This window comes from Vulpes lagopus, chromosome 13 (assembly GCF_018345385.1).
Source record: "Vulpes lagopus strain Blue_001 chromosome 13, ASM1834538v1, whole genome shotgun sequence".
In the NCBI taxonomy this organism is placed as follows: domain Eukaryota; kingdom Metazoa; phylum Chordata; class Mammalia; order Carnivora; family Canidae; genus Vulpes; species Vulpes lagopus.
The window spans coordinates 16145911-16170276 of record NC_054836.1 but is presented as its reverse complement, the minus strand read 5'-3'; the positions used below and the strand labels follow the sequence as shown (position 1 = coordinate 16170276).

Here is a 24366-nt window from a genome sequence, read left to right as displayed (position 1 = left end):
TCCAGGCACTCTAGAGGAGGCCACTCCTGGAGATTAAGAAGCCCTCTGCCCCATAAATACAGAGTAAGAAGAGAGTGGCCACACCTCGATGCATATCTAAGAAGCTGACCCAGCCTGGAGGTTTCAAGAGTCAAACCTTAACTGAATTACAACAGATGGGAGTCTCCCAATTGCAAGAGGAAAAACAGAAGACCAAAAAACGAGTTCAAGAAAACTTCTAACACTGTAGTCTGAAGATGGTCATAAAACTTGGTAACTTCCTGTTTATTTAATCACAGACCTGATGCTCTTTTCTGAAATTTTTTTAAGATTTTATTTATTTTTTTCATGAGAGAGAGAGGGAGAGAGGTAGAGACACAGGCAGAAGCAGAAGCAGGCTCCCTGCAGGGAGCCTGATGCAGGACTCATCCCATGACCCCAGGATCACAATGTGAGCCAAAGTGAGACATTCAACCACTGAGCCACCCAGATGCCCATCTTTTCTGATCTCAGTAAAACTGTAAGTTCGCGTTGATCACTATGTAGGATTTTATTTTACATTTAAAGACAGAAAACAACTTGAAGATGATCCTACCTATTCTTACAAATGAGAAAACTGAATGGCTAGGAACTGGTGAAGGAGAATCCACTTTGTCTAATATTCGGTCAACATTCTCTCTCCTTATTAGCAACAGATATATACTCATATTCAACAGGTATTTATTGAATGTTAAGATGTGCAAGACATCTGAGGGAATACAAAGCTGAATACAGTCATCCTCTGAAGGAATCTAAAAAGTGGTGAGTTTCAGGTAATATTTTCACCATTTTAATAGGTAAATCATAACACAAAGTCTCAAGTGGAATTGTAGAGGAGTATCTGAAAGTTACCCTCTTTATAGCTCTAATTATTTCAAACTGAATCTTTCCTTCCTCTTTGTAGCCCTTCCAAAGACAGAAAGTGATATCATGGTGAGAACATCAGTAAAGAGAGGATGATGACAACGACAAAGACAAGGACAATGAAAATACCTTCTATGGGACACTTCTAATGTACCCATCACTATTCCGTAACCTTTACATACTTAGCTTATTTATTCTGCCCAACAATCTTAGGAAGGAGATAAGTATTTCTAATTTACAAAAAGGTTTTGGAAAAAGTAAATCAATTGTCCCTGAAAGGGTAGTTGAGTTCAGGTTTACACTCAGGCAAGTCTTTACTACTACTGTCTCCTAGGTGCCTGACCCTGGCACTTTCCATAATTAACTGGAAGTTCCCTGGCCCCTCTGGACCTAAATTTCTCTATCTATGAAATGGTGAAACTGATCATGTGATTTCCAACATCTCTTCCAGGTATGCCACTCTGCGATTTACTAATTTGAGGTTTTTAACCAATCTCTTGTGGGGCAGAGGAAAGAAAAAACTTTGTAAAAGCTAAGGAGAATTTTGCCCCAAATTACAAAATCCAGACCTTTGTGCAGAGGTTTCCGGGTAAAGGGTGGGTTGTCACAGGCTTGATATATCCTTAACTTTCATGTTGGTTCCAGTCTCAGATTTTTTTGAAAGCCAACCATAGCCATATGACAAAATAACATACAATTATTAACAATGGCACTTAAACTAAACAGGAGGTTTTTCAAATCCCTAATAATGATTAAGAGTCCTCTGTAAAAACAGGGGAACATACCACATTATTGGTTACAAGCAAAAAAGCGGATGTAATATATGGCTTATGTTTTTTGTTTCTAAACAAGGAGAATGAAGCAAGAGCATTCAACAGTAGTCGTAGCTAGATAATAGGATTGGGAGATCTTTCCTTCTCCTTTTCCTTCTTTTTCTTTTTTATGTAAGCTTAAATTACCTCCATAATTGGAGAGGAGACATTTCTTTACAAAGAGAGAAAAGGTGTCCAATATTCTCACACTGATTTCTTCTGAAAAGAAAATACTCTCCTAAAAACATCTCAGTAACACTGCAGAAATTCCAGAAATACAGGTTTAAAGGAGAACATCATTATTACCTACTGTAAATGAGGAAGAAAATAGTCCTCTATTGCTTCAGGTCTAGAATAACTAAGTTTTACAGGATGTTTCAGGACTACTGGTAGAGGAAGTTGCTTTGTAGTCCAGGGACATGTAGCTCCATAGAGCTGGGCCCCAGGAAAAAAAGAACAGGTGCAATAGACAAAGCAGCAGACCATGAGAGCCAAATGCCACTGGCCCCATCCAAAAATCCTGATCTGGAGCAGGCTCTCCCTGAGTGGTCCTACCCTGCCCCACCACCAACCACATGGTCAAAGGGACTTTCCATGAACACAAATGTCCACACTTCTCTGCAGTACTACAGCAGAGGAACTGACAGGTAGCATATTTCATGGAATCTGCAACTGTTAAACAACCACAACCAAACTAATCTATGCTTCATTAGGCTGCAGGGTAAGCCCATTATGTATACACTTCTGTGTTTTCTTATATACTCCGAATGTGTGTATATATATATATACATACACATGCAAGTGGCCCAGTTTATAACACAGATCAATTACTGATGCTCTGGATGGTGACAATGAAACACTTCACCCTATAGCACTCTTGAGAATATTTTGTAAACACATTGTTTCTCTGGTGATTCTCACTGATATTACAAAAAACTCAGGGAAGAATACAATTTAAAAATCACATTCAGAATGCTATTAACAATCTACAAACCCTCCGCCTCATCGGAACAGACTTTTCTGCTACTTTGTAGCAAGTAGATAAAGAGAAATCTGATATACAAAGAACAGGAACTGTCAGCTTCTCCTTTGGGAGTCTGAGAGACAATACGTGGCGTCAACATCACATCACACCCTGATCCAGAGGAGGGCTGCAGGGAGACATGACTCCCAACTCACCAACAACTCCAGACTTGCCCTAAGCACCCTCCACACACTGGGCTTCACCAGGACACTACCACCATTAAGAAGACAGCAAAACAAAGGCCTGTGGGTATCTTTTGTTAATTTAAAAAGACATATTTCTGTTGATTGTTACCAAAATTCATTCGAATGATTACTTAAAACTGAAAATAATATAATGTAAGTAAAGAGACGTCCTCTCTTTTTTTTAAGGCATTTTTTTTCTCTAAGTGTGAAGTTGGCACCTATTAACTGTACCTGGCAGTAATTAAATACATCTAACATTAGATAAAGAAATTTAACCTACCTCATCAAAGGTGGTGTCATCTTTCTTCAAAGCTATAAAATAAAAAGGGAAAGGAAAGAGTTATTGTGAAACATCTCAAAGAAACTAAACATCTAAGTCCCAGAAAACAGAAAGAAAACAAAGCAGTATGGTGTTTTCATTTCAGAAAGTAAAACTGTACCCCAACCTGAATAACAATGTTATGATACAAAAAGGAAAGCTGCAAATGAGACAGAGAATTGCACAGCATGCATCTTTGTGAAACACTTTCATAAATATGTAAATGGACAAGCCTCCCAAGTATGGAAAAAAAGTATGCATATCTTTCCCCTATCTCTTCTTTAGTAGGAAAAATGTTTTAATGAAAATATGAAGAATCAAAAAGTAATCTTAAAGAAATTTCCCCTTCAACTTCTGGGTTTTGAACATATATCATTATGCATGGTGTGTGGTCCTCCCAAACCAATTGTCAGGATGACACCCACTCTGCACAGTGCCCCGAATGAGATTTTCATGCCGAGAAGTTTAAATATGGTGATGAAAGACTAAGCATGTAAAATAAGCACTGCAGAAACATAATTCAAACATTTCAACATGATCAATTTTATAACAAAGTATTACCAATGGAAACAATACATTCAGAATATTTTATAGGGGTTAGCAAATATTTAAATATGCATGGCTTCAGAATTGGAATTTTATTACTCTAAAAAGAAAGAGAAGTATTTCATGTGTTGCTGGCAAACACCAAGTTCCTTAAAACCTACAATTACTTAGAATGTTTCATATCAAGGAGAATGCACAAAGGAGCTAATTTTGCTGAAATCAATAGTTGGAGAAATGTTTCCAGTTTATAGAATTGTGCATAGGTGTTTACTGGTCTATACTAGACAGTTCTAGTAGGGATAGGAGAACTTGTGTAGCTCTTACTTGGAAAGCTATGTTCTGAACAAAAGCCATGGAAAGCAAATTAGGTTGGCAATTAAGCTCTGAGAGAAGTCATGTTCTTTTTTTTTTTAATTAAGATTTTATTTATTTATTCACAAGAGTCACAGAGAGAGAGAGCGGCAGAGACACAGGCAGAGGGAGAAGCAGACTCCATGCAGGGAGCCCGGCATGGGACTTGATCCTGGGCTCCAGGATCATGCCCTGGGCCAAAGGCAGGCTCTAAACCGCTGAGCCACCCAGGGATCCTCGAGAGAAGTCATGTTCTTAAACTGGAGCTATCTTATCAGAGCTTATACTATATAGTCTAGCATCTTAAAAAGGATATTTTCTGTTTCATACTATAGATGTGGTTTTGGGAAGTTGAGGGAGATGAAGGTAGATTGAGGAAGATGAAATGTTTCTGAAAGTTTAATTCTTAGTTTTCCTCTCTTTTTTGCTTAAGAAACTGATCTGTAATAAATTTCTCCACTTGTTCTATAAGAGGACAGCTTCTTCTGAATGAAAAATTAAAAGACAGCCCTTTCAAGTCTCAAATGACTTATTTTGCATTCAATTACTGACACACATTTTATTACATATTTGCTTTAATTTATATTAAGTCTAAAATAAGTTATTTCAATAGAAAGTTATTAAGAGCCTAGATGATACTTAATAGTTATATTTCAACTTAGAATGTAAAACTTCTAATCTAGAAAGCTTTCTTTAAATACCAGTCAATCGTGTTACTAAACTACAATCCTCCAATCCTCACTTCCCTCAAATCTAAGGCATGTCCTCTAATCAACATACTTGAGTAGTGATTCCTAGATAAAATATTAGTGAACTACGTAAATACAGGCAAGCACCTTCAGTTCTTTTTGGAAAAAGAATTAGCTCATTGATTTCAAATACAAAGTAAATTACTGTACAGCCTCATACCTAGATCATTTAACAAGGACTAATGAAAAATTATGTGGCTGTCATGCAAGATATGAAGCAGCAAGGCCTATAATTCACAGCACAAACTTTCTATATTTACCTTGGACATGATAAAAGTTCTCAAATTTAGTCATGGGTTTTCGTAAGCAAAGCATCCAATAAGAATTACAGTTGATACTATCCTTTGGGTAACTGCAAACACGAATGAAGACCCTCAAGCTAAGAGATGAGTAAAGCAAAAATGTAAAATGTCTTTGACATCTGGAAAGGACTGTTTCCTTTTTGCCACCTAAGTCCTGCCAATTCCCTCACCATTCTAGATAACGGGGTGGGGTCTGAGGGCAGAAAGAGAAGTAAGAAATAGAAGAGGGAATTGCAGGTGATTTTCTAAAATATAAGGAGCAGGAAGCTAGATTCTCTCCCCTGCATTCTATTCTCAAGCCCAAGATACCATAGGGGAGAACATTTTAAGACACAAAAAAATCTATGGGTTCACATAGATTGACAGCTGATACATTTTCTTACGAATATTGAATCCTTGCCCTGAACAGCAGTTAACAGTAACAACAAAGGCCAATTAATGATGTCTTTGCCAAATATTCATCAGGTCATTGATGAATGAACTCTGACCTAAACAAGCACACAACATCTCATTATTGATTACTCTCCCTGATTGTCATTAATCATTTATGTAAACGTAAACTCACAATTGTCTTCAAAGATATCTTGGAATAGCAAGCATATTACATTTTTATGGGTTAACAAAGCGGCATATATTAAATCATTTAAGATAATCATATATTCGGGCAGCCCGGGTGGCTCAGCGATTTAGCGCTGCCTTCAGCCCAGGACGCCCAGGACGTGATCCTGGAGACCCGGGATCGAGTCCCACGTCGGGGTTCCCTGCATGGAGCCTGCTTCTCCCTCTGCCTATGTCTCTGCCTCTCTCTCTCTCTCTCTGTCTCATGAATAAATAAAATCTTTAAAAAAAAAAAAAAGATCATCAGATATTCTATTCAGTCCTCTGCTCACACAGTGCTTTCCCTAGAAAGCTTTTCATGATCTCACCAAGACTAAAGTGGTGCCCCTCCTATGCTCTCCAACAGCAAATTATGCTAATCTTCCTGGTAAAATTTGTCACTCTATATTGTCAATGCTCATTCATTGGCCTGTCTTCTCTTAAAGTCCTTGAGGACTGGTAACAATGGCCACTGGATGTCAGCACAATATCTAGAACCTAGAAGGTACTCAAAAATTATTTGTTGAGTCAATGAGTTCTACCTCAATGGCAAAACGATAGCCTCCAACATTCTGAGACACACTAAAGTTTTGGCATATCAACACCATACACTATTTTCTCTTATGAGAGGGTCATAGACATAAATTCCATTATATAGTTTTCAAATTAAATTCTTTTTAAACTACATTGGAACAGAACTTGGTACTATACTTAAATTCTCTGGCTGAACTTTTACCCTAAAGAATGGACTTATCAAAAGTGGACCCTACATTACACACTTTCAGCACAAGGTAACAAACCCCAAAATTCAGTGTAACCATAGCCTCTTTCTTTCATTCAGTTCTCCCACAAACTACATCTTTTAAAGAAATGGTATACATGGGGTCCATCTCAAATATCACAGAGTATAGACTTCCTTTCTCTGAGTTAACCTAAAGAAGCATGAAGAAAGGCATTCATATGAATATGAAGAAATGCCAGTTTTACATTAATCTTATACCAGATATTACAGAAAGCCTTCCTCCTGCTAGGCTGTCATTCATTCAAAAATTAAAAGAAAGAAGGAAAGAAGGAAAGGAAAAAAGTTTTATTTTAATAAAAACTTTTTAACAACTGAGTTCCCATTTGTCATTATTTATGCTAACCAAATTTTAAAAGAAAAAAAAAAGTGAGACAACTACAGTAGTTCCTAAATAAGTAACACACTGACACTATTTAGCAGAAAACAATAAACACTCACCACTGAAATCAGTGGATGACTTTGAAATCCAATTACACCCATCTTATAAAAGAACTGTAAATATTATAGTCACTTTCTGGCAGATGTCGTAAATTAGAGTGCTATGGCTTGAAAGCGAATGTGTTTTATTAGACCTTATATAATACAGTAATCTCAAATCAGCTGAACCTGGGATGGGTAGTGATAAAGTTGGTGTGTTTATTCATGTGTGAATAAATTAAACATTAGCATTACCACTTTTATACATTCAAAATAATTATTAATAATAACCAAAAAAAAAAAATAACCATTGAATAGCACATACTTTCAAAAGTTATCCTCATTTTCTATAGATGAATGATTAATTTCTCATAGCCAAACAATAATATTTATTTTACCATATAACAAGCTACACTTTTGAATCATACCAGAAAAGCAAAATTCAGTCAGTATGTTTATTTCTAAAACCATCATAGGTTGGTTAAAGGGAATGAATATATTGAGATGTTGGATTATGCAAGAAGAATAAACCATTCAGGGATGCCTGGGTGGCTCAGCGGTTGGGCGCCTGCCTTCAGCCCAGGGCGTGATCCCAGACACCAGGGATTGAGCACCACGTCTTTGGGCTCCCTGCATGGAGTCTGCTTCTCCCTCTGCCTGTGTCTTTGCTTCTCTCTCTCTGTGGGTCTCACATTAATAAAATCTTTTTTAAAAAATTGTTTAAAGAATAAACCATTCACTCTTTGATCTCCTCCTTAAGTATCAATGAAGAAAGGAGGATGATGGGGGGGATAAACAGACATGGGAAGGGAGAACCCCCAGTATTACACTAGATACTTTATGTATCCTACCTGATTTATTCTTCACAACAACCTTAAGAAAATTGATACATGTGGACTCTGGGGTTTGTGGATACTCCACTAGTTGCCTAAAGCACACAGCAAGCTCAGAAAACAAGGTTCAAATCCAGACCAAATCCAGACTAACTTCAAAACCCATCCAGTTTTTATACTGTAAAGTCAGTAGCCACTTCCCTTCTCTTTCTTCCCACCTAGAAGATCAATTACGTCAATATGATGTGATCACCAATAATGATAATAACACATTATGAACATCTACTGAGTCTGCCCTACATACCATACAGGACATGATATGCATTATTCCACCGAGTGCCAATAACAAAACTGAGTTGTACGTGAAAAACTGAAGCTCAAAAGTTGAGGGACCTGTCCAAGGTCACATAGCTACAAGTGGCAAGATGGGAAATCCCCAGTGGTCTGACACACACAGCCAACACCCTTAATCTATTCACTATATAATTCCATATTAAAAACTCATTTCAGGGGATCCCTGGGTGGCTCAGGGGTTGACCGCCTGCTGATCCTGGCGTTCCGGGATCAAGTCCCACATCAGGCTCCCTGCATGGAGCCTGCTTCTCCCTCTGCCTGTGTGTGTGTCTCTCTCTCCCTCTCTCTCTGTGTCTCTCATGAATAAATAAATGAATGAATGAATGAATGAATAAATAAATATTTTTAAAAATAAAAACTCAATTCAGTAGCCTCGAGTACCTTAACATCTTTACATCATCGAACTGATTTTATTGCTTTTTAATCTTGCAAATAAATCATTTAGAAAACAAAGGTTCATTTTTCTGTAATCCCACTTCCTATATGCCTTGGGTTTGCTATACAAGCATAACCACATACAATCTCTTCATCTCCTTTTACAGTATTCCAGAATGAGAGTCACTATTCAGAATCATGACCCTCTATCAATACAAGAAATAATCAGTTATGTCCACTGCACTCTACTGCTTCTGAGAAGGAAGAAGTAAAATCTACTAGATATTTTAACAAGTGCTGGAATCAAAAGGAGTTTCACATCACTAAGTCTCAGTAAGCTAGGAAATCCAATTAACTGTAATACCCCATTTGCCGGCATTGTAGTTAATCCAAATTTTACTGATTGTCGATCAAAATCTTGAATTTGCTTAAACATAAGGAATTTTTAAATTAATGTCTTTGGTTTCTTACTGAGATTCAACTGCAATGAATTATTTAACACAAAACTGGAAGGGCTCCAACAGAGTCATTAGCATTAGTAAATATAGAGTTAATGTGTTTTAGAACAAGACTTAATGGACTCCAGAACCTGCTACCTCTGTGATGGTTTGGGTCCCCACCGAACAACCTCCTTAAAAATGTACACCAACCAACTCAACACACCTTGCTCTCTCTCACATTCTCCTTGGCTTCAAACTTCATTTGCATCACTAAGTAAAAGTGAAACTGCAAATATCCAATACATGTAATAAGTAAAACCAGGATTAAATACTGGTTTCACACCATTACTTTACAGTCATTGGGGGAAAGATTTTGTATACCAATAGGAAATTGTAAGTAAAGGACAACAAAGAAAACGAGGCTAAATTTTTAATCTATATTTTCTCTTACTTGAACAAAGTTTGCATATTTTAGAGTGCACTTATATAATGATTTTTTAAAGGAAGGGATGGAAGGACGACTACAATACTCATACGCACCCCAAGGGTTTATTTTAAGGAATTAAGTACCTTATGCTTAATTTCCATTAACACCTTCATTAACATGGATGACATGTTAAACAAGCGAAACAAAGGCTAGAAGGTTTCTTAGGGAATCTGAGGGGTTATTTTTAGTGCTTGTATGATTTTCCTCCTGAAAACGGTTACCTATATAAATAAATGAAAGTTACAATGTTAGAAAAGAGCAGCTGCCGTCTTCAGGTCAAAAGGGGTTTTCCGCGGCCAACCCTAAAAGGCTAACAAACCCATTCCCGTCATAGTGGTGTCACCCTGTTATGTCTGTGCCATGGATTTATTCTTAAATATCCTAAACATTTCTCAGTCGGTTTTTATTTGTAGATTGGTTGGTTGCTTGCTTGAAAGACAATAGCTCCGGAGATGTAGCAAATGTAAGAAGTTCGGGAGACTTTTCCCTAAATGTGCAGAGAAGTTCACGGCGCGCATTTTATCTGCTGCAACGGAAAGCTCCGGAGAGCTCGGGACGGAACAGCCAAATCTCGCTTTCGAGGACCCGAAGTACCGAACAAAAGGTCCCAAGGTAGCTGCCCCACTTCCCTTCGGCTTGGATGGGTCAAACAATACCAAGGCACGGCTCAACGTCTCACCAGTTTCCAAAGCTGAATTATTGACTAAACACCTCAGAGCAAAGCCTGCGCGCAAAAAAAATAAAAATAAAAAAAATAAAATAAAAAATAGCAAGTGACCTAGGCGGGCGCGCAGCCGGGAGCGCAGCGGGGCCCGGGGCGTCCCGTCGCCTGCCCGCCGCGGCGCGAGAGCCCGAGCGCTAGAGGCGAGGAGACGGGACCCAAGTCGGAGGCTCGAGATCCTCGCGAACGAGCCCCCAGACCCGGAGCGGGAGGGCCGCCTCCCCTGCGCCCCCGCCGCCCCGGGTCCCAGCACCGCCGCTCCGCCGTGCGCCCGCCCGCAGCGCACCCTCGCCCGCCCGCCCGCCCGCCCGCCCGCAGCGGAGGCGCCCGGAGCGCGGGGAGGAGGCGGCGCCCGAGGCCCCCGCGCTGCCCGGGGCCGCGCGCCACTCACCCAGGCGGCTGAAACTCTCCGACAAAGTTCTCCGCAACTTCTTCATCTTGCCGATCTTCTCGGCCGGCTGCGGCTCAATGAGGTCGCACATCTGGGCGACGCGGGGCTCCGGCAACTTCCCCGAACTGGTCCAGAGCGGAGCGCAGACAACGGCGAGGGCGCGCGGCAAGGGGAAGGCGGCGCCTCGGCCTCCGCCTCCGCCTCCGCCTCCGCCTCCGCCTCCGCCTCCGCCTCCGCCTCCGCCTCCTCCTCGGGCCGGGCTCGGCGGCGGCGGCGGCGGGGGCTGCAGGCTCGGCGCGGGCCTGGGCCGGGCTGGCCGGGCGGGGGCGTCCTACGTGGTGCCGGGGGCCCCGCGCCGCGCCGCCCGCCTCATCTTCCCTCCTTGGGAACCGGGAGCCGCGCGGTCGGAGGCCGGCAGTGGGGGGCGCGGCCGGGGACGGGGTGCGGGACGGGGTCGCCCAGGCGCGGGCCGGGCGGGGAGAAGTTCTCAGCCCCGACCTTCGGGCATCGGCGAGAGGGAGCCGCCGCCCGCAGCGCCCCGCCCCGCCCTCCCGGGGCAGGGGACCCCGAGCGCGGGACCCCAACGGGAGCTCGGCCCCCGGCTCGCAGCCCGCGCCCCCTCCCGGCCGCCCCGCCCGGCTGCGCCCCCGCGCGCCCCCTCCCGGCCGCCCCGCCCCGCCCCGCAGCGCCCCTCCCGGGGCAGGGGACCCCGAGCGCGGGACCCCAACGGGAGCTCGGCCCCCGGCTCGCAGCCCGCGCCCCCTCCCGGCCGCCCCGCCCGCCCCGCCCGCCCCAGCACCCGGCCGGCCGAGGGCCCCGATCGCGCAGGGCTGCGAGCCGACTGGGCGCTCGGGCTCGCGCCGCGGGGAGGCCCCCGCCCACAGGGTCGCTTACGGGAGTGGTTTCCCCCTCGCCACGAACGCGCGTGAAATGAGCGAGGCGTTGGGGGCGGGGGTGGCCGCCACCGCTGCCTCTGGGTCACGGGAATGGAGAGGCCTGGGGACCACTCAGGTTGGGCGGTGACTCCCCCCCCCCCCCCCCCCCAGTTTGCCAAGAAGGCAGTGAAGTGAAAGATCCAAAGGGAAAAGTGGGCCGTTTTTTTAAGGGGAGTCAAGTGCAAAGGTAGCAGCGTCGACTGCAACCCCCCCCCCCCCCCCCCCCAGGCAGGGCTGATGCTGCTCTCTTCGCCCCTGTGCCAGGCCGCGCGGCTGATGGGAACGTGCGTGCAGCTAATTTCTGGTATGAAAACCCAGGGCCACAGTCCATAGCAAACAAAGTCCTTCGTCTCTTTGCCAATTTTAGAATATATTTCCAAACTGGAAGACTTAGAGGCCGAAAAGATTCTGACCTCCTCTTCCCCCACCTCAAAAAATAAATTTTAAAAAGGAGGGGGGTGGGGGTGAGAGAGGCTTTACGAAAATCCCAGAACAAACAGTTCAGGCAGCAAACACACATCGTCTTCATTCTATTAAGACGTGGTGCAGCTTAGGGCTCCACGTTCAGTCTCCCAGGGGAGAGAGAAGGAAAATGGGGGAGGGCAGAATGTTGATTTGGGGCCAGCAAACTCCTTATGAATAGAAATTTAGTAATCTTGAGTCATCCGGCTGTGTAAGTAATAAGAGCTTGTGAGCGTGTGACAATGCTGTTTGGTTTAAAGGAAGTTTTGGGGAGTTTGTGTTTTGTTAAAAGATTTTTATCTTGAAACAAAAACTAGCCCCCTGCCTTCCTTAAATTGTGAGATAGAACACTTCGATTTGTTCTGCTTTGCACCCAGCACGTTATAGGGTCTTGATAGATTGCTGCTGATAAAAGACAGGAAGTTAAGCCAAGTGGGCAGCAAAAAGGAGGGTGGGGAATTCATCAAGAAAGTCAGTATGAGTGAAAATGCAAGGATGTTCGGTCCTAGTGACCATATTTAGATATTACAGACAGCACCAAGTATGTCCTCAGACAGGAAAAAGTTTGACTTTTACCACTTCCTGGGGTTAGTTAGGGAGAAAGTTATCAGCAGCTATGAATGAAAAGACAAAAAACAGCCAATCGGAAGACTTAAGGATTCTATCTACGAGTCAACAAAGATGAAGAAAGTTATAAATTTAATAAACTTTGACTACTGGGATCCCTGGGTGGCGCAGCGGTTTGGCGCCTGCCTTTGGCCCAGGGCGCGATCCTGGAGACCCGGGATCGAGTCCCACGTCGGGCTCCCGGTGCATGGAGCCTGCTTCTCCCTCTGCCTGTGTCTCTGCCTCTTTCTTTCTCTGTGACTATCATAAATAAATAAATAAAAATTAAAAAAAAAAAAACTTTGACTACTATATGTCTGTGGCTATCCTATTCACCTTGACAATAACTATTTCATATAGTAAATAAATATAAATATACGGGGATCCCCGGGTGGCTCAGCGGTTTAGCGCCTGCCTTCCAGGCAGGGTGTGATCCTGGAGTCCCGGGATCAAGTCCCACATCAGGCTCCCTGCGTGGAACCTGCTTCTCCCTCTGCCTGTGTCTCTGCCTCTCTCTCTCTCTCATGAATAAATTAAAAAAATAAAAATAAATAAATACACATATAGATTCTCCATTCAACCTCCCTAGTATTTACTATTCCCAAGTTCTTAAAAGGTCAACTTCTGCTTGAATAAATCATGGTATGTGCAAACAAAGGTATACCACGTAAACATTTTTTAAATGAGATGAATATGTATTTATGTATAAATATGTCTAAGGTAAGTGAATAAAACACAATCAACAAAAATATTAATCATTAACTCATTTGTGGGAGGAAATATACATATGTTTCTAGGTGCATAGAAAACTTCTCTAGGGACATGTAGATGGTTCAGTGGTTGATCGTCTTCCTTCGGCTCAGGAGTGATCCTGGAGTCCCGGGATCGAGTCCCACATCGGGCTCCTTGCAGGGAGCCTGCTTCTCCCTCTGCCTCTCCTCTGTGTCTCTCATGAATAAATAAATAAAATCTTTAAAAAGAAAAATAAAATAACATTTCTCTAAAGGGGCAGGACCTGGGTGGCTCAGTGGTTGAATGTCTGCCTCTGGCACAGGGCATGATCCCAGAGTCCTGGGATCTAGTCCCGCATCAAGCTTCTAGAAGGGAGCCTGCTTCTCCCTCTGCCTGTGTCTCTGCCTCTGTGTGTGTGTGTGTGTCTCATCAATAAATAAAAATTAAAAAAAAAAAAAAAAACTTAAAAAATTCTCCGAAAAAACACAGGGACACTTGGGTGGCTCAGCTGTTTAAGCATCTGACTCTTGATTTCTGCTCAGGCCATGATCTCAGGGTCATGGGATGGAGCCCTGTATAGGACTCCCCACTCAGCATGGAATCCCTTTGAGATTCTTTCTCTCTTCCTCTCCTGCCCTTCGCGCACATTCTCTCTCTTTCAAATAAATGAATAAAATCTTTAAGAAATAAATAAGTAAAAATTTAAAGAGAACCAAGAGTCGTTAAATATGGATACCCAGAATAGAATGTTCCCTTTACCCTTTATACCTTTAAGTATAATTTGAATGTTTTACCCAAAGAATGCATTACTTATAAATACTAACAACAATACTAACTTAAAACATAATAATATTTACTTCATTTTCATCTATCCCACTCCAAAACTTCAGCTTTCCCACCTTCAAAAAAAAAATCTTCACCTAATTACAATAGCATACCTAATAGGAGAGACAGTAATGGACCAAATAAACCTTATCAAATATGAATAACCAACTTTCCATTATATGCTTAATAATTTCCTTTGTTGGTTATATGTTAAAAATGGTTAATTTTGCAAAAAACTGACACAAAGAAGGAAATGTTTAACTGGATGCTTTTAAAATGTGTACACTTATAGGATTCAACTCTTTAAACAGTTATTTGTTTCACAATATGTCTTCATCCTAGATTGTAAGTTCACTGAGGGCAGGGACCCTAGATACAAAAGTACAATGTCTATTTCATAGTGGATGTAAATTAAATATCAAATGAGTATAGAATGTATTGCTGCCACTGAGAAGTGATGTGTTGTCCTCAGAAACAAAGATGACTATCCAGCATCTGTGTGGCATATGTATTTTCAGTAGGAGGATGGGTCTGTGCCAGTTCTCCATCTGAACTTCTGGTTCACAAGGTTATGGTTTTGGCTGGCCTGAATTAAAGGTGCCGTATCTGAGTACAAACAGATAAGCTTACCTAGAGACTGAACCCAGCATGAGTTGACCTTAATCAAACTCATCAATTAAAGCATGCATATGTATTGATTAGACATTGAGTAGTAGCAACAGTGGCTAAAGATCTACCACTAGCGGGTTCTAGATCCAACTCTTAAGTGTTGTGTGGCCTTAGGTAACTAAGTGACATACCCACTTTCTTTTTTCTTTTTTAAAGATTGTATTTATTCATTCATAGAGACGGGGTGGGGGGCAGAGACACAGGCAGAGGGAGAAGCAGGCTCCATGCAGGAAGCCTGACGTGGGACTCGATCCTGGCTCTCCAGGATCACACCCAGGGTTGCAGGTGGCGCTAAACAGCTGCGCCACTGGGGCTGCCCCATACCCACTTTCTTGCCTATAAAATGACAGGCTTGAACAGCTGAACTCTAAAGTTATTCATAGCTGCCAAATTCTGATTTTAAGTTGAATGGTGAAATCTCTCCTCTCGCAGCTTATGTACTAAAAGGCAGACATATTAATGAGGAGTAATTAACATGTAAGTAAGATGGAAAAATACAATCAACAAAAATTATGTGAAATTTAAGATACATTATTTCTAGTTCTGTTATACATAAATCATGCTTTTATTATAAATGGATCTCATCCATATAAGAAAAAAAGCAGGCTAATATGCTAGCAGTAAATTTTAAGGTAATGAATCCTAATCCAAATAAGATGAAATACAGAGAATTTGATTAGAATCTAGAATCCAGCAAAAGCAGAAACAGATTCACTGACCCAAAACAGTATGAAAAGATATTATCAGTAAAAGAAAAAAAATCCATGAAACAAGGATGCCAAGATGTGGGGAATAGAGTTGGAAAGTGAAGTTAAAGAGAGAAAATGTATGTTTATTAAGGTAAAATTTTAGAATTTAGCCAAAGGGTAATTAATAAGACATATAAGCAGGTTATAATTATTAAAGTGGTAGAAATTTACATAATTAAATATCTTCTTAGAAATCTAAACAGTCACCCTAGTTAATTATTTTTAGGATCAAATATTATTCTCCTTTTTCTAACATATCCAGCAGGAACTGAAGTAGTACAAGGTTAAGTGACTTATACCAAGTTCCCAGTGAGTTATAGTGAAACCGGTACATGGAATCCGAAACTCTTGTCACCAACTTTTATGTTCCAATTGTTGGATAATATCTAGCCTTATGTGTTCCTTTCTATTTCTTTCTCTCTCTCTCTCTCTCTCTCTCTCTCTCTCTCTCTCATTTCTCTTTTCTTTTTACATAGAGCAAATTAAAATAAAAAAGGGGAGGGAAATGGAAGTTTGCAGAAACCAGTGTATTCACACTCAGGTTAAGTGGAGCCCCCCATCTTCCCCTTTCCCTATTCTGTCAGCCATCCATTGCCTAGTGACTCCTAATTTCAATCCTTTTTACATTTTCAGAATCACTCACTGTTGCCACAAAACTCCAAGCTTGTGCAGAAATAAGACCTATATAGACAAATATATTTGTCTGATTATCTGGTTGTCTATATTTGTTCATCATATATTCAAGAGACCTAGGGACCTAAGTAATTGATCTACTTACAAATGGCCATAGTAAGAACAAAGAAGCTGCCCAAACATCCAAATAATGTCAAGTATAAGTTAGCTCTGAACAGTTTTGAAGAAAATAAACTACCAGCATTGAAATACTGGTAAATTGCCCTGTCCTATTAAACCATGCTTAATGGGATGCTCAGCGGTTGAGTGTCTGCCTTCGGCTCGGGGCGTGATCCTGGGGTCCCCAGATCGAGTCCCACATCGGGCTCCTTGCAGGAAGCCTGCTTCTCCCTCTGCCTGTGACTCTGCATCTCTCTCTGTGTCTCTCATGAATAAATAAATAAAATCTTTAAAAAATTAAAATAAACCATGCTTAAATAAATATTAATGTTACTTCATTCCTGTTTTCTATTATTATATATTTTGCACAATGTAAGTCCATATAAGAAAATATCAACCACCATTTCTAAGATACAAGTCATTTAATGAGGCCCTTCAATGTTTGTGTGTGTGATACAGATGTGTCATTAAGAAAGGGTCCCCATTTATGACTGTTATCAATTTCAATGCATCATGTTCCATATCCATCAGAAATAAATTTCAGGGACTAGTCCTGTAATTGAACTCCAGATATGGATGTGAAAGTGGTCAGAAGCTAATGTTTTAGGGAATCAAAACCTTATGCCTTTGGTCAGTTCAGAAAAGTCCTGTTAGGAGCAATTAAGTTCAGAAATGCAGCTCTTTTATCACATTCCCTAGCTAAACTATTTATTTATTTATTTATTTATTTATTTATTTATTTATTTATTTTAAGATTTTATTTATTCATCAGAGACACACACACAGAGAGAGGCAGAGACACAAGCAGGCTCCATGCAGGGAGCCCGACATGGGACTCCATCCCAGGTCTCCAGGATCACACCCTGGGCTGCAGGTGGCGCCAAACCGCTGCGCCACTAGGGCTGCCCTATTTATTATTTTTAAATGTAATTAAAATACTTATGGTTTTATAATGGGCCATAAATTGATGATCTCATTTTAACCTATACTACTCTAAGAGACATTATCATTATCACTATGTTACACAGGAAAATGGGCCTAGAGATACCAAGAGACCACCCCCAAAATCATTACATAGCTTTCAGTTTTACAGATTGAGACAGAGTTTGGTTACCAAAAACTTTTCTTTTATAAAACATTTTTGGGGATGCCCGGGGGGATCAAGGGTTGAGCGTCTGCCTTCAGCTCAGGGCGTGATCCCGGGATTCGGGATCAAGTCCTACATCGGCCTCCCTGCATGGAGCCCGCTTCTCCCTCTGCTTGTGTCTCTGCCTCTCTGTGTTTCTCATAAATAAGTAAATAAGATCTTTAAAATATATATATATAAACATTTTTGTAGCATGATATATGACATTTTCTTCTTCCTTTGCTATACTTTGGGTAAAATTAGGGTTGTCCTTATTGTATAGAAAGGAGCTTTTCTGAAGCAGAGAAAGTTCAAGAAACTGGCCAAACTCAAGCAGGTTAAAAGACAGATCAAAGCTCCTAAATCCCAATGTTGTATTTTGTTGTTTCCTACCTTACGGGAAATATTAAAAGTATGATACTGGAAGATAATACAACTGACTTTGAAAAAGAGGCTCCTTTCTACTCTAATTGGTGTTTGTAAAAGAACTAAACATTCCAAAACTATCACTTGTGCCATTACAGCATGTGTCAGAGTAATGGATTAATAAAATGCAATTTGGTTATAACTAATATTTAATACAAAATTCCTCACTTATGAGAATAGTCATATTAGGGTTATTTGGTGTCTTACTCTGTTTGGGCTGCTATAAATGGAATGCCATACACTGGGTGGCTCTTAAACAACAGAAATTTATTTCCCACAATTCTGGAGGCTGAAAGTCTGAGATCAGGAAGCCAGCATGATGGACGTCAGGTGAGAACTCTCTTCCAGATTGGACATGGTCAACTCACCGTGCTCTCACATTGCAGAAGGGGTGAGGAAGCTCCCTGGGACATCTTTTAGGGCACTAATCTCATTCATGAGAGCTTCATCCTCATAACCTAGTCATTTCCCAAAGATCCTCCAAATACCATCACATTGCGGATTAAGTTTCAACATATGAATTGGGGAGGACACAAACAATCTGTAGCACTGGGGAAGCATTTTCAAAGGATCATTCTAGAACATCCTAGGCAGGGACTGGGGAGGCAAGAGGAGGAAGAGGCACATGTAGATTGAAAAAAACCTCCAACATGATTCTGGTACAACCCCCACCAAGTAAGAATCGTTGATTTAGTCCCTTAGATAACAACATGATGGTAGTTATTTGATGAAAATCAGATAAAGAACACCACATAGAAATATTTATGGAGGGCAGCCCCAGTGGTGCAGCGGTTTAGCGCCGCCTGCAGCCTAGGGCATGATCCTGGAGACCCTGGATCAAGTCCCACGTCAGGCTCCCTGCTTCGCCCTCTGCCTGTGTCTCTGCCTCTCTCTCTCTGTGTCTCTATGAATAAATAAATAAATAATCTTTAAAAAAAAAGAGAGAGAGAAATATTTATGGAGCATAAAAGACAGTAAGGTTGGAGAGATAACATCCTAGGTGTGTTCCAAATGGCAAAAAAGAAAACAGAGTTAGAAACCAGAAGATATTCTCAGTTCCAGAAACTTCTGTAATGACCTATCTAGCATCACAAATCCTTTGCTTTCTCAGCTATAAATGAGAAACAGACAATTACCCTGGTCCTTCCCACCTACAAAATTAAGAAATCATCATCTTTTCCTAATCAAGTATATTTAATTTCTTCTAACTACAAACCAAGAAAACAGAAATTGGCCAATAGACTTAAACAGAAAGGATTGAGAGAATCGGTTTCCAGTACTATCTCTATTTTCTTATCATAAGCAAGTAATTTCACTTGTCTTCACTTGGATAATTATCAAATGCTGCTTTTTTAATTTTTTATTTTGTTTTCAAGTTTTTGTTTATTTTTAAAAAGATTGTATTTATTAATGAGAGACAGAGAGATGGAGAGGGAGAGAGAGAGAGGCAGAGACACAGGCAGAGGAGGAGTAGGCTTCATGCAGGGAGCCCGATGTGGGACTCGATCCCGGGACTCCAGGATCACGCCCTGAACCACTGAGCCATCCAGGGATCCCCTCAAGTTTTTGCTTAAATTTGAATTAGTTAACATACAGTGTAATATTAGTTTCAGGTGTACAATATAGTGATTCATCACTTCCATACATCACCCAGTGCTCATCATGACAAGTGCGCTCCTTGATCCCCATCACTTATTTCACCCATCCTCCACCCACCTCCCCTCTGGTAACCATCAGTTTGTTCTCTATAGTTAAGAGTCTGTTTCTTGGTCAAATGCATTTTGACACCTACTATGTCCCAGGCACCGTGCTAAGAGCCAATACACTGCAGTGGAGCATGTCATAGCCCCTGCCTGCAGAGCTTGACAAGAAAGTGAGGGAAAATAAAAGGTAACCCATTTTAAAATAGAGGAAGAACTGGGTGCTCTCAATACCATGCAGCAAGGAGATTTCTCCTTAATCTGACGGTCAGAGATGTCCACCTTGAGGAATCCCAGCTAAACTGACACCTGAAAGAGCCATAGAAGTAGTTAGGTGGCAAGCAGGAGTTCCTGGCAGAGGAAAAAGCACTTGGGCCTGATGGCAAAGGAAGAACATTGTGCATTCAAAAAACTGAAAGGTGTCTGAGTGTAGAATGGATATGAAATAGTCTGGTGAATTTGACAAAGACCAAAAAGTAGACACTTTAGTGATCATATAGTAAAGGCTGGGTATGCTTTAATTACCATTAGAAATGTTAGACAACACTCATGGTACTTTCTGTTCCTTTTAGCAACCGATAAAATCATAGTGAATGGATTTTTTGTTGTTGTTAAAAAAAAAAAAATAATGAGGGACACCTGGGTGGCTTAGTGGTTGCGCATCTGCCTTTGGCTTTCAGGGAGTGATCCTATGGTCCTGGGATCGAGTCCCACATCCGGCTCCCTGCATGGAGCCTGTTTCTCCCTTTGCCTCTGTCTCTGCCTCTCTCTTTCTGTATCTGTCATGAATAAAAAAATAAAATAAAATAAATACACTGCATATTTATATGTATATATAAAAATACACTGGGCCCAACTCGGGTCTTAAACTCATGACTCTGAGATCATGATCTGAACTGAGATCAAAAGTTGGACACTTAACTGATTGAACCATGAATGGTTGTTTTTTTTTTTTAATTTTTTTTTTAATTTATTTATGATAGTCACACAGGGAGAGAGAGAGGCAGAGACACAGGCAGAGGGAGAAGCAGGCTCCATGCACCAGGAGCCCGATGTGGGATTCAATCCCGGGTCTCCAGGATCGTGCCCTGGGCCAAAGGCAGGCGCCAAACCGCAGCGCCACCCAGGGATCCCCAACCATGAATGGTTTAAATGGCTTTTTTAAAGCAAAACTCCAGGAACACACAGATAATAAAAGAAGAAACTGCACCAAAATAATTTTGGAAGTTGAAAAATCATAATTGAGTAGTAACTGATTTGGCAGCCCCAAGAAAGCTGAATCCTAAGCCAGCAGTTGGCAAGGCTGAGAGGCAACCTACTGAGGTGTATAACTATCAAGATACCTACCTTTCTTTCCTCACTTTCTTCCATGGCTCTGACCAACTGATTGCCCTACAGTGAAGCCCACAGTTGACAGGCCCGAGCGTGTAAATTGAGTTTGCCTAAAACTTTTTAGTGCCTGTCTCCTAGATATGGGCAGACAGCCAAAAATCTCCAGACAGCTGATGGAATATTCTACTAAGAAAGAGGCCAAAACTAACATAGAAAAGCAACCAGGAAAAAGTAAAGACTATGCAGGAGGAGGAAAAACCCTATTATTAATATCTGCAAAGATTCACAGATAGTGAAATATTATAAGATACTGCAGTCATTAGGCAAGAACAGGATGCTACAAATATTTCTTTGGGTTTTGTTTTGTTTAAAGATTTACTTATTTATTTTAGAGGCAGGGGAGAAGGGGCAGGAGGAGAGGGAGAGCAGCAGACTCCCCACTGTGCATTGAATCAGACTTGGTGCTCAATCTCACAACCCTGAGATCATAACCTGAGCCAAAAATCAAGAGTTGGGGGCTAAGCCACCCAGGCAATCCTGGATGTTATAAACGTTTTTAAAAGTAGCAGCCAGAAGGCAAAATTAATTCTTCGATATTAAAAATATCATAGTATAAAGGAAAACTTCAAGTGAAGGCTTAAAATGTAAAGATGAGGAACTCTCCAGGAAATGAAACAAAAAGATGGAAATACAAGGAGAGATTTTTTTTTTTTTTTTTTTTTTTTTAATGAGGAAGGTACAAACTAGTCCTGGAAGCTCAATATCTAAATAATGGAAGTTCTTGAAAGAAAGAATGGAGAAAATGGAAAGGGGAAATTATCAAGGAAACAACAATTTGAGAAAATTTCCTGGAATGAAAGGATATGACTTCCCAAATTGAAACAGCCTATTGAGCTCCTAAGCCAATGGATGAAAACAAACCTACACGGAGACACATCATTACGAAATTGCAAAACCTATTGCAGACATATAGAACATTCAAAAAACTTCCAGAAAAGAAAAACAGGATCTAAAAATAATTAAGGACTAGAATGACTTAGACTTCTCAACAACCACACTGGGCACTAGAAAATAGTAGAAGAAAGTAACTTATAATGTAGAGTTCCCCAGCCAAATTATTAATTAATTGGGAAGGTAGAATATATATTTTGCAGATATGAAAGCTCAAAAAATGTTAATTCATGGGTTCATATCTCAAGTTATCAGAGGATTTGTTGAACCAAAATAAGAGAAAATAGAATCCAGGAAATTAGATTCCAATACATGAGAAAGACAGACTGATGCTGAAAGGAAAATCTAAGACAACAGCTCTAAAGGAAACTTAAAGTTCAACCCATCTGGTGGACTGGAGCAGGGCAGAGGCCCCAGAAGAAAGATCATTGAGAAAATGATGTGGATAAAATAACTGGCATTTAAGGCTTGTTGAGGAAAAATTTACAAAACTGAGGGTGTGGGCAGTTTGGGGATGTAGTAATGATAAATATGTGAAAAAATACATAAATCAGTCTGCCCAGAGGTAAGCACAGGAATTTGAGTGTCCAGACACATGATGCAATGCACCCACCAGTGAATATAAATGTGGTATATCTAGTACCAACACTAAGCTGGATTTTCCCAACAGGGTAAGGGTTCATTCAGGGGTCTGGTGAGAGAATGAGCAAAAGGCTAGGAGTGATCTGGGGATCTGATTGTGATTAAAGTGTAAAGTCAGCATGGTATAGAGTCCACCTAGCATGGGTTCAAGCATGCTCTGTATTTGAAATTCCTATTGACTCTAAGAAGTCAAGGCCTACACAAGTCTTCTCTTGGTTGCCCAGATATGTGGGAGATAAGAAAAGAGGGGTGGAGATTAAAAACTATCCACAAACATCAAAATGGAGTCAAGCCTCTTATTACAAAGTTATTGGGGTGGGGGATGGGAGGACGCAGTAATTAACTCAAGAAAAAAAATTATACAGGACAAGGTAAATATGCATAGCTTAGTATATACACTGTGATTTACAAAGCCCTATCAGTGCAAACACTAAATGCAGTAAAATTAAGTTATAGTCACATTAAGAAGATGAGGAATGGAAAGTGTTCATGTATGTAGTAAATATTACAGGGGCTTGTGAAAATAAGCTGAATCTTCAACTTCTAGAGTTGAAAGTCACCTAATGTTTTTAAATCTCAATATAAACATTCTTTAGAGATATAGAACTGATTCCAAAGGAGTCAGATAAAATAATTGATAGTGGTTGCCTCTTGGGAGCTGAAGCATAGGAATGATGTACACTAATGTGAGAGAGGGATTGTTGGAAGACTGCTGTTTTTGTTTGTAACAAGTATGTGTGTATAACTTTTTGAACATACATAATTAATTTTATATATATAATGAAAACAATACAAATACAATAATGAACATACATAATTAAATAACTGCCAAATTTGACTTTATTCTTAAAGACAATGGGGAGCTATGTATCACCTTGTAGCTCTAAGCAATGAGGCTCTGGGTATGATACTGAGATTGAATTTGCATTTTATTAGGATTACTCTAGTTATTTTGTAAAGAATTAGAGAGAGAAAAGAATGGATACAGAGATGTCTATTAGGAAGCTCAGTCCAGCCAGAATCTAGACAGGAATTGATGTTGGCCTAGATTCAGGTATAGCAACACGAGTAGGTAAAAGACAGATTTGTAAGTACTTTGTGATTGACTGGACTATGATCTAGAAGAGGAAAAACTCTAGACTGATACTGCATTTTCTGGTTTGGACAAGGAGTGGGTGCGTGGAGCATTCATTAAGGTAGGACACCCATGGGTACCTGGGTGGCTCAGCAGTTGAGCATCTGCCTTCTGCTCAGGCTTGATCCTGGAGTCCCGGGATCGAGTCCCACATCGGGCTCCCTGCATGGAGCCTGCTTCTCCCTCTGCTGTGTCTCTGCCTCTCTCTGTGTCTCTCATGAATAAATAAATAAAATCTTAAAAAAGATAGGACACCCATAAGAGGACCAGACTTGGAGGAAATAGAACTATTTTGGTATTGGATATGCAAGCAGAACGGCCATAAGGGCACTGCAGATATGGACCTAGAGCTCAGGAGTGAAAATTGGGCTGGAGATGTAGATTTGGAATCAGCAGCACAGAAATGACAATTGAAATCCTAGAAGTGAGTGAGATTGCTCAGGGAATAGGTATAAAGTAACCAGCATCAAAAGCAGAGCCTGAAGGAATATAAACAAGGGGATAGGAAAAGGAGTCAGCAAAGGGAAGTGAGAGAGAGCAAGCAGAGAAACAGTAGGAAGGCCTATGTACTATGGAAGTTGGATAAAAATTTGACAGTGTCCAATGGAGTTAAAAGGGTGGCTGAGTTAAAAAATCGGAACACATGTGCTGGAGAGGCAAAGGAAAATCAGTGTTAGTAACCTTGACAAGAGTCATA

The 24366-nt window shown here is 40.9% G+C and overlaps 1 protein-coding gene across 3 annotated transcripts in view; it reads right to left on the bottom strand.

Moving 5' to 3' along the window:
• Nucleotides 1–24366, bottom strand: part of CDK14 (cyclin dependent kinase 14) — a 727523-nt gene that overhangs the window by 556420 nt on the left and 146737 nt on the right. For 2 of the 3 annotated variants that reach the window (XM_041727410.1, XM_041727411.1), the window contains exons 1-2: nt 10588–10783; nt 3184–3215 (exon numbers count right to left, since the gene is read on the bottom strand). In XM_041727410.1, coding sequence (XP_041583344.1) covers nt 3184–3215; nt 10588–10678 — 123 coding nt within the window. In that variant the 5' untranslated portion in view covers nt 10679–10783. Of the gene's footprint in view, nt 1–3183; nt 3216–10587; nt 10784–24366 lie in introns of those variants that run through there. The other variant, XM_041727412.1, reaches the window with a different exon arrangement.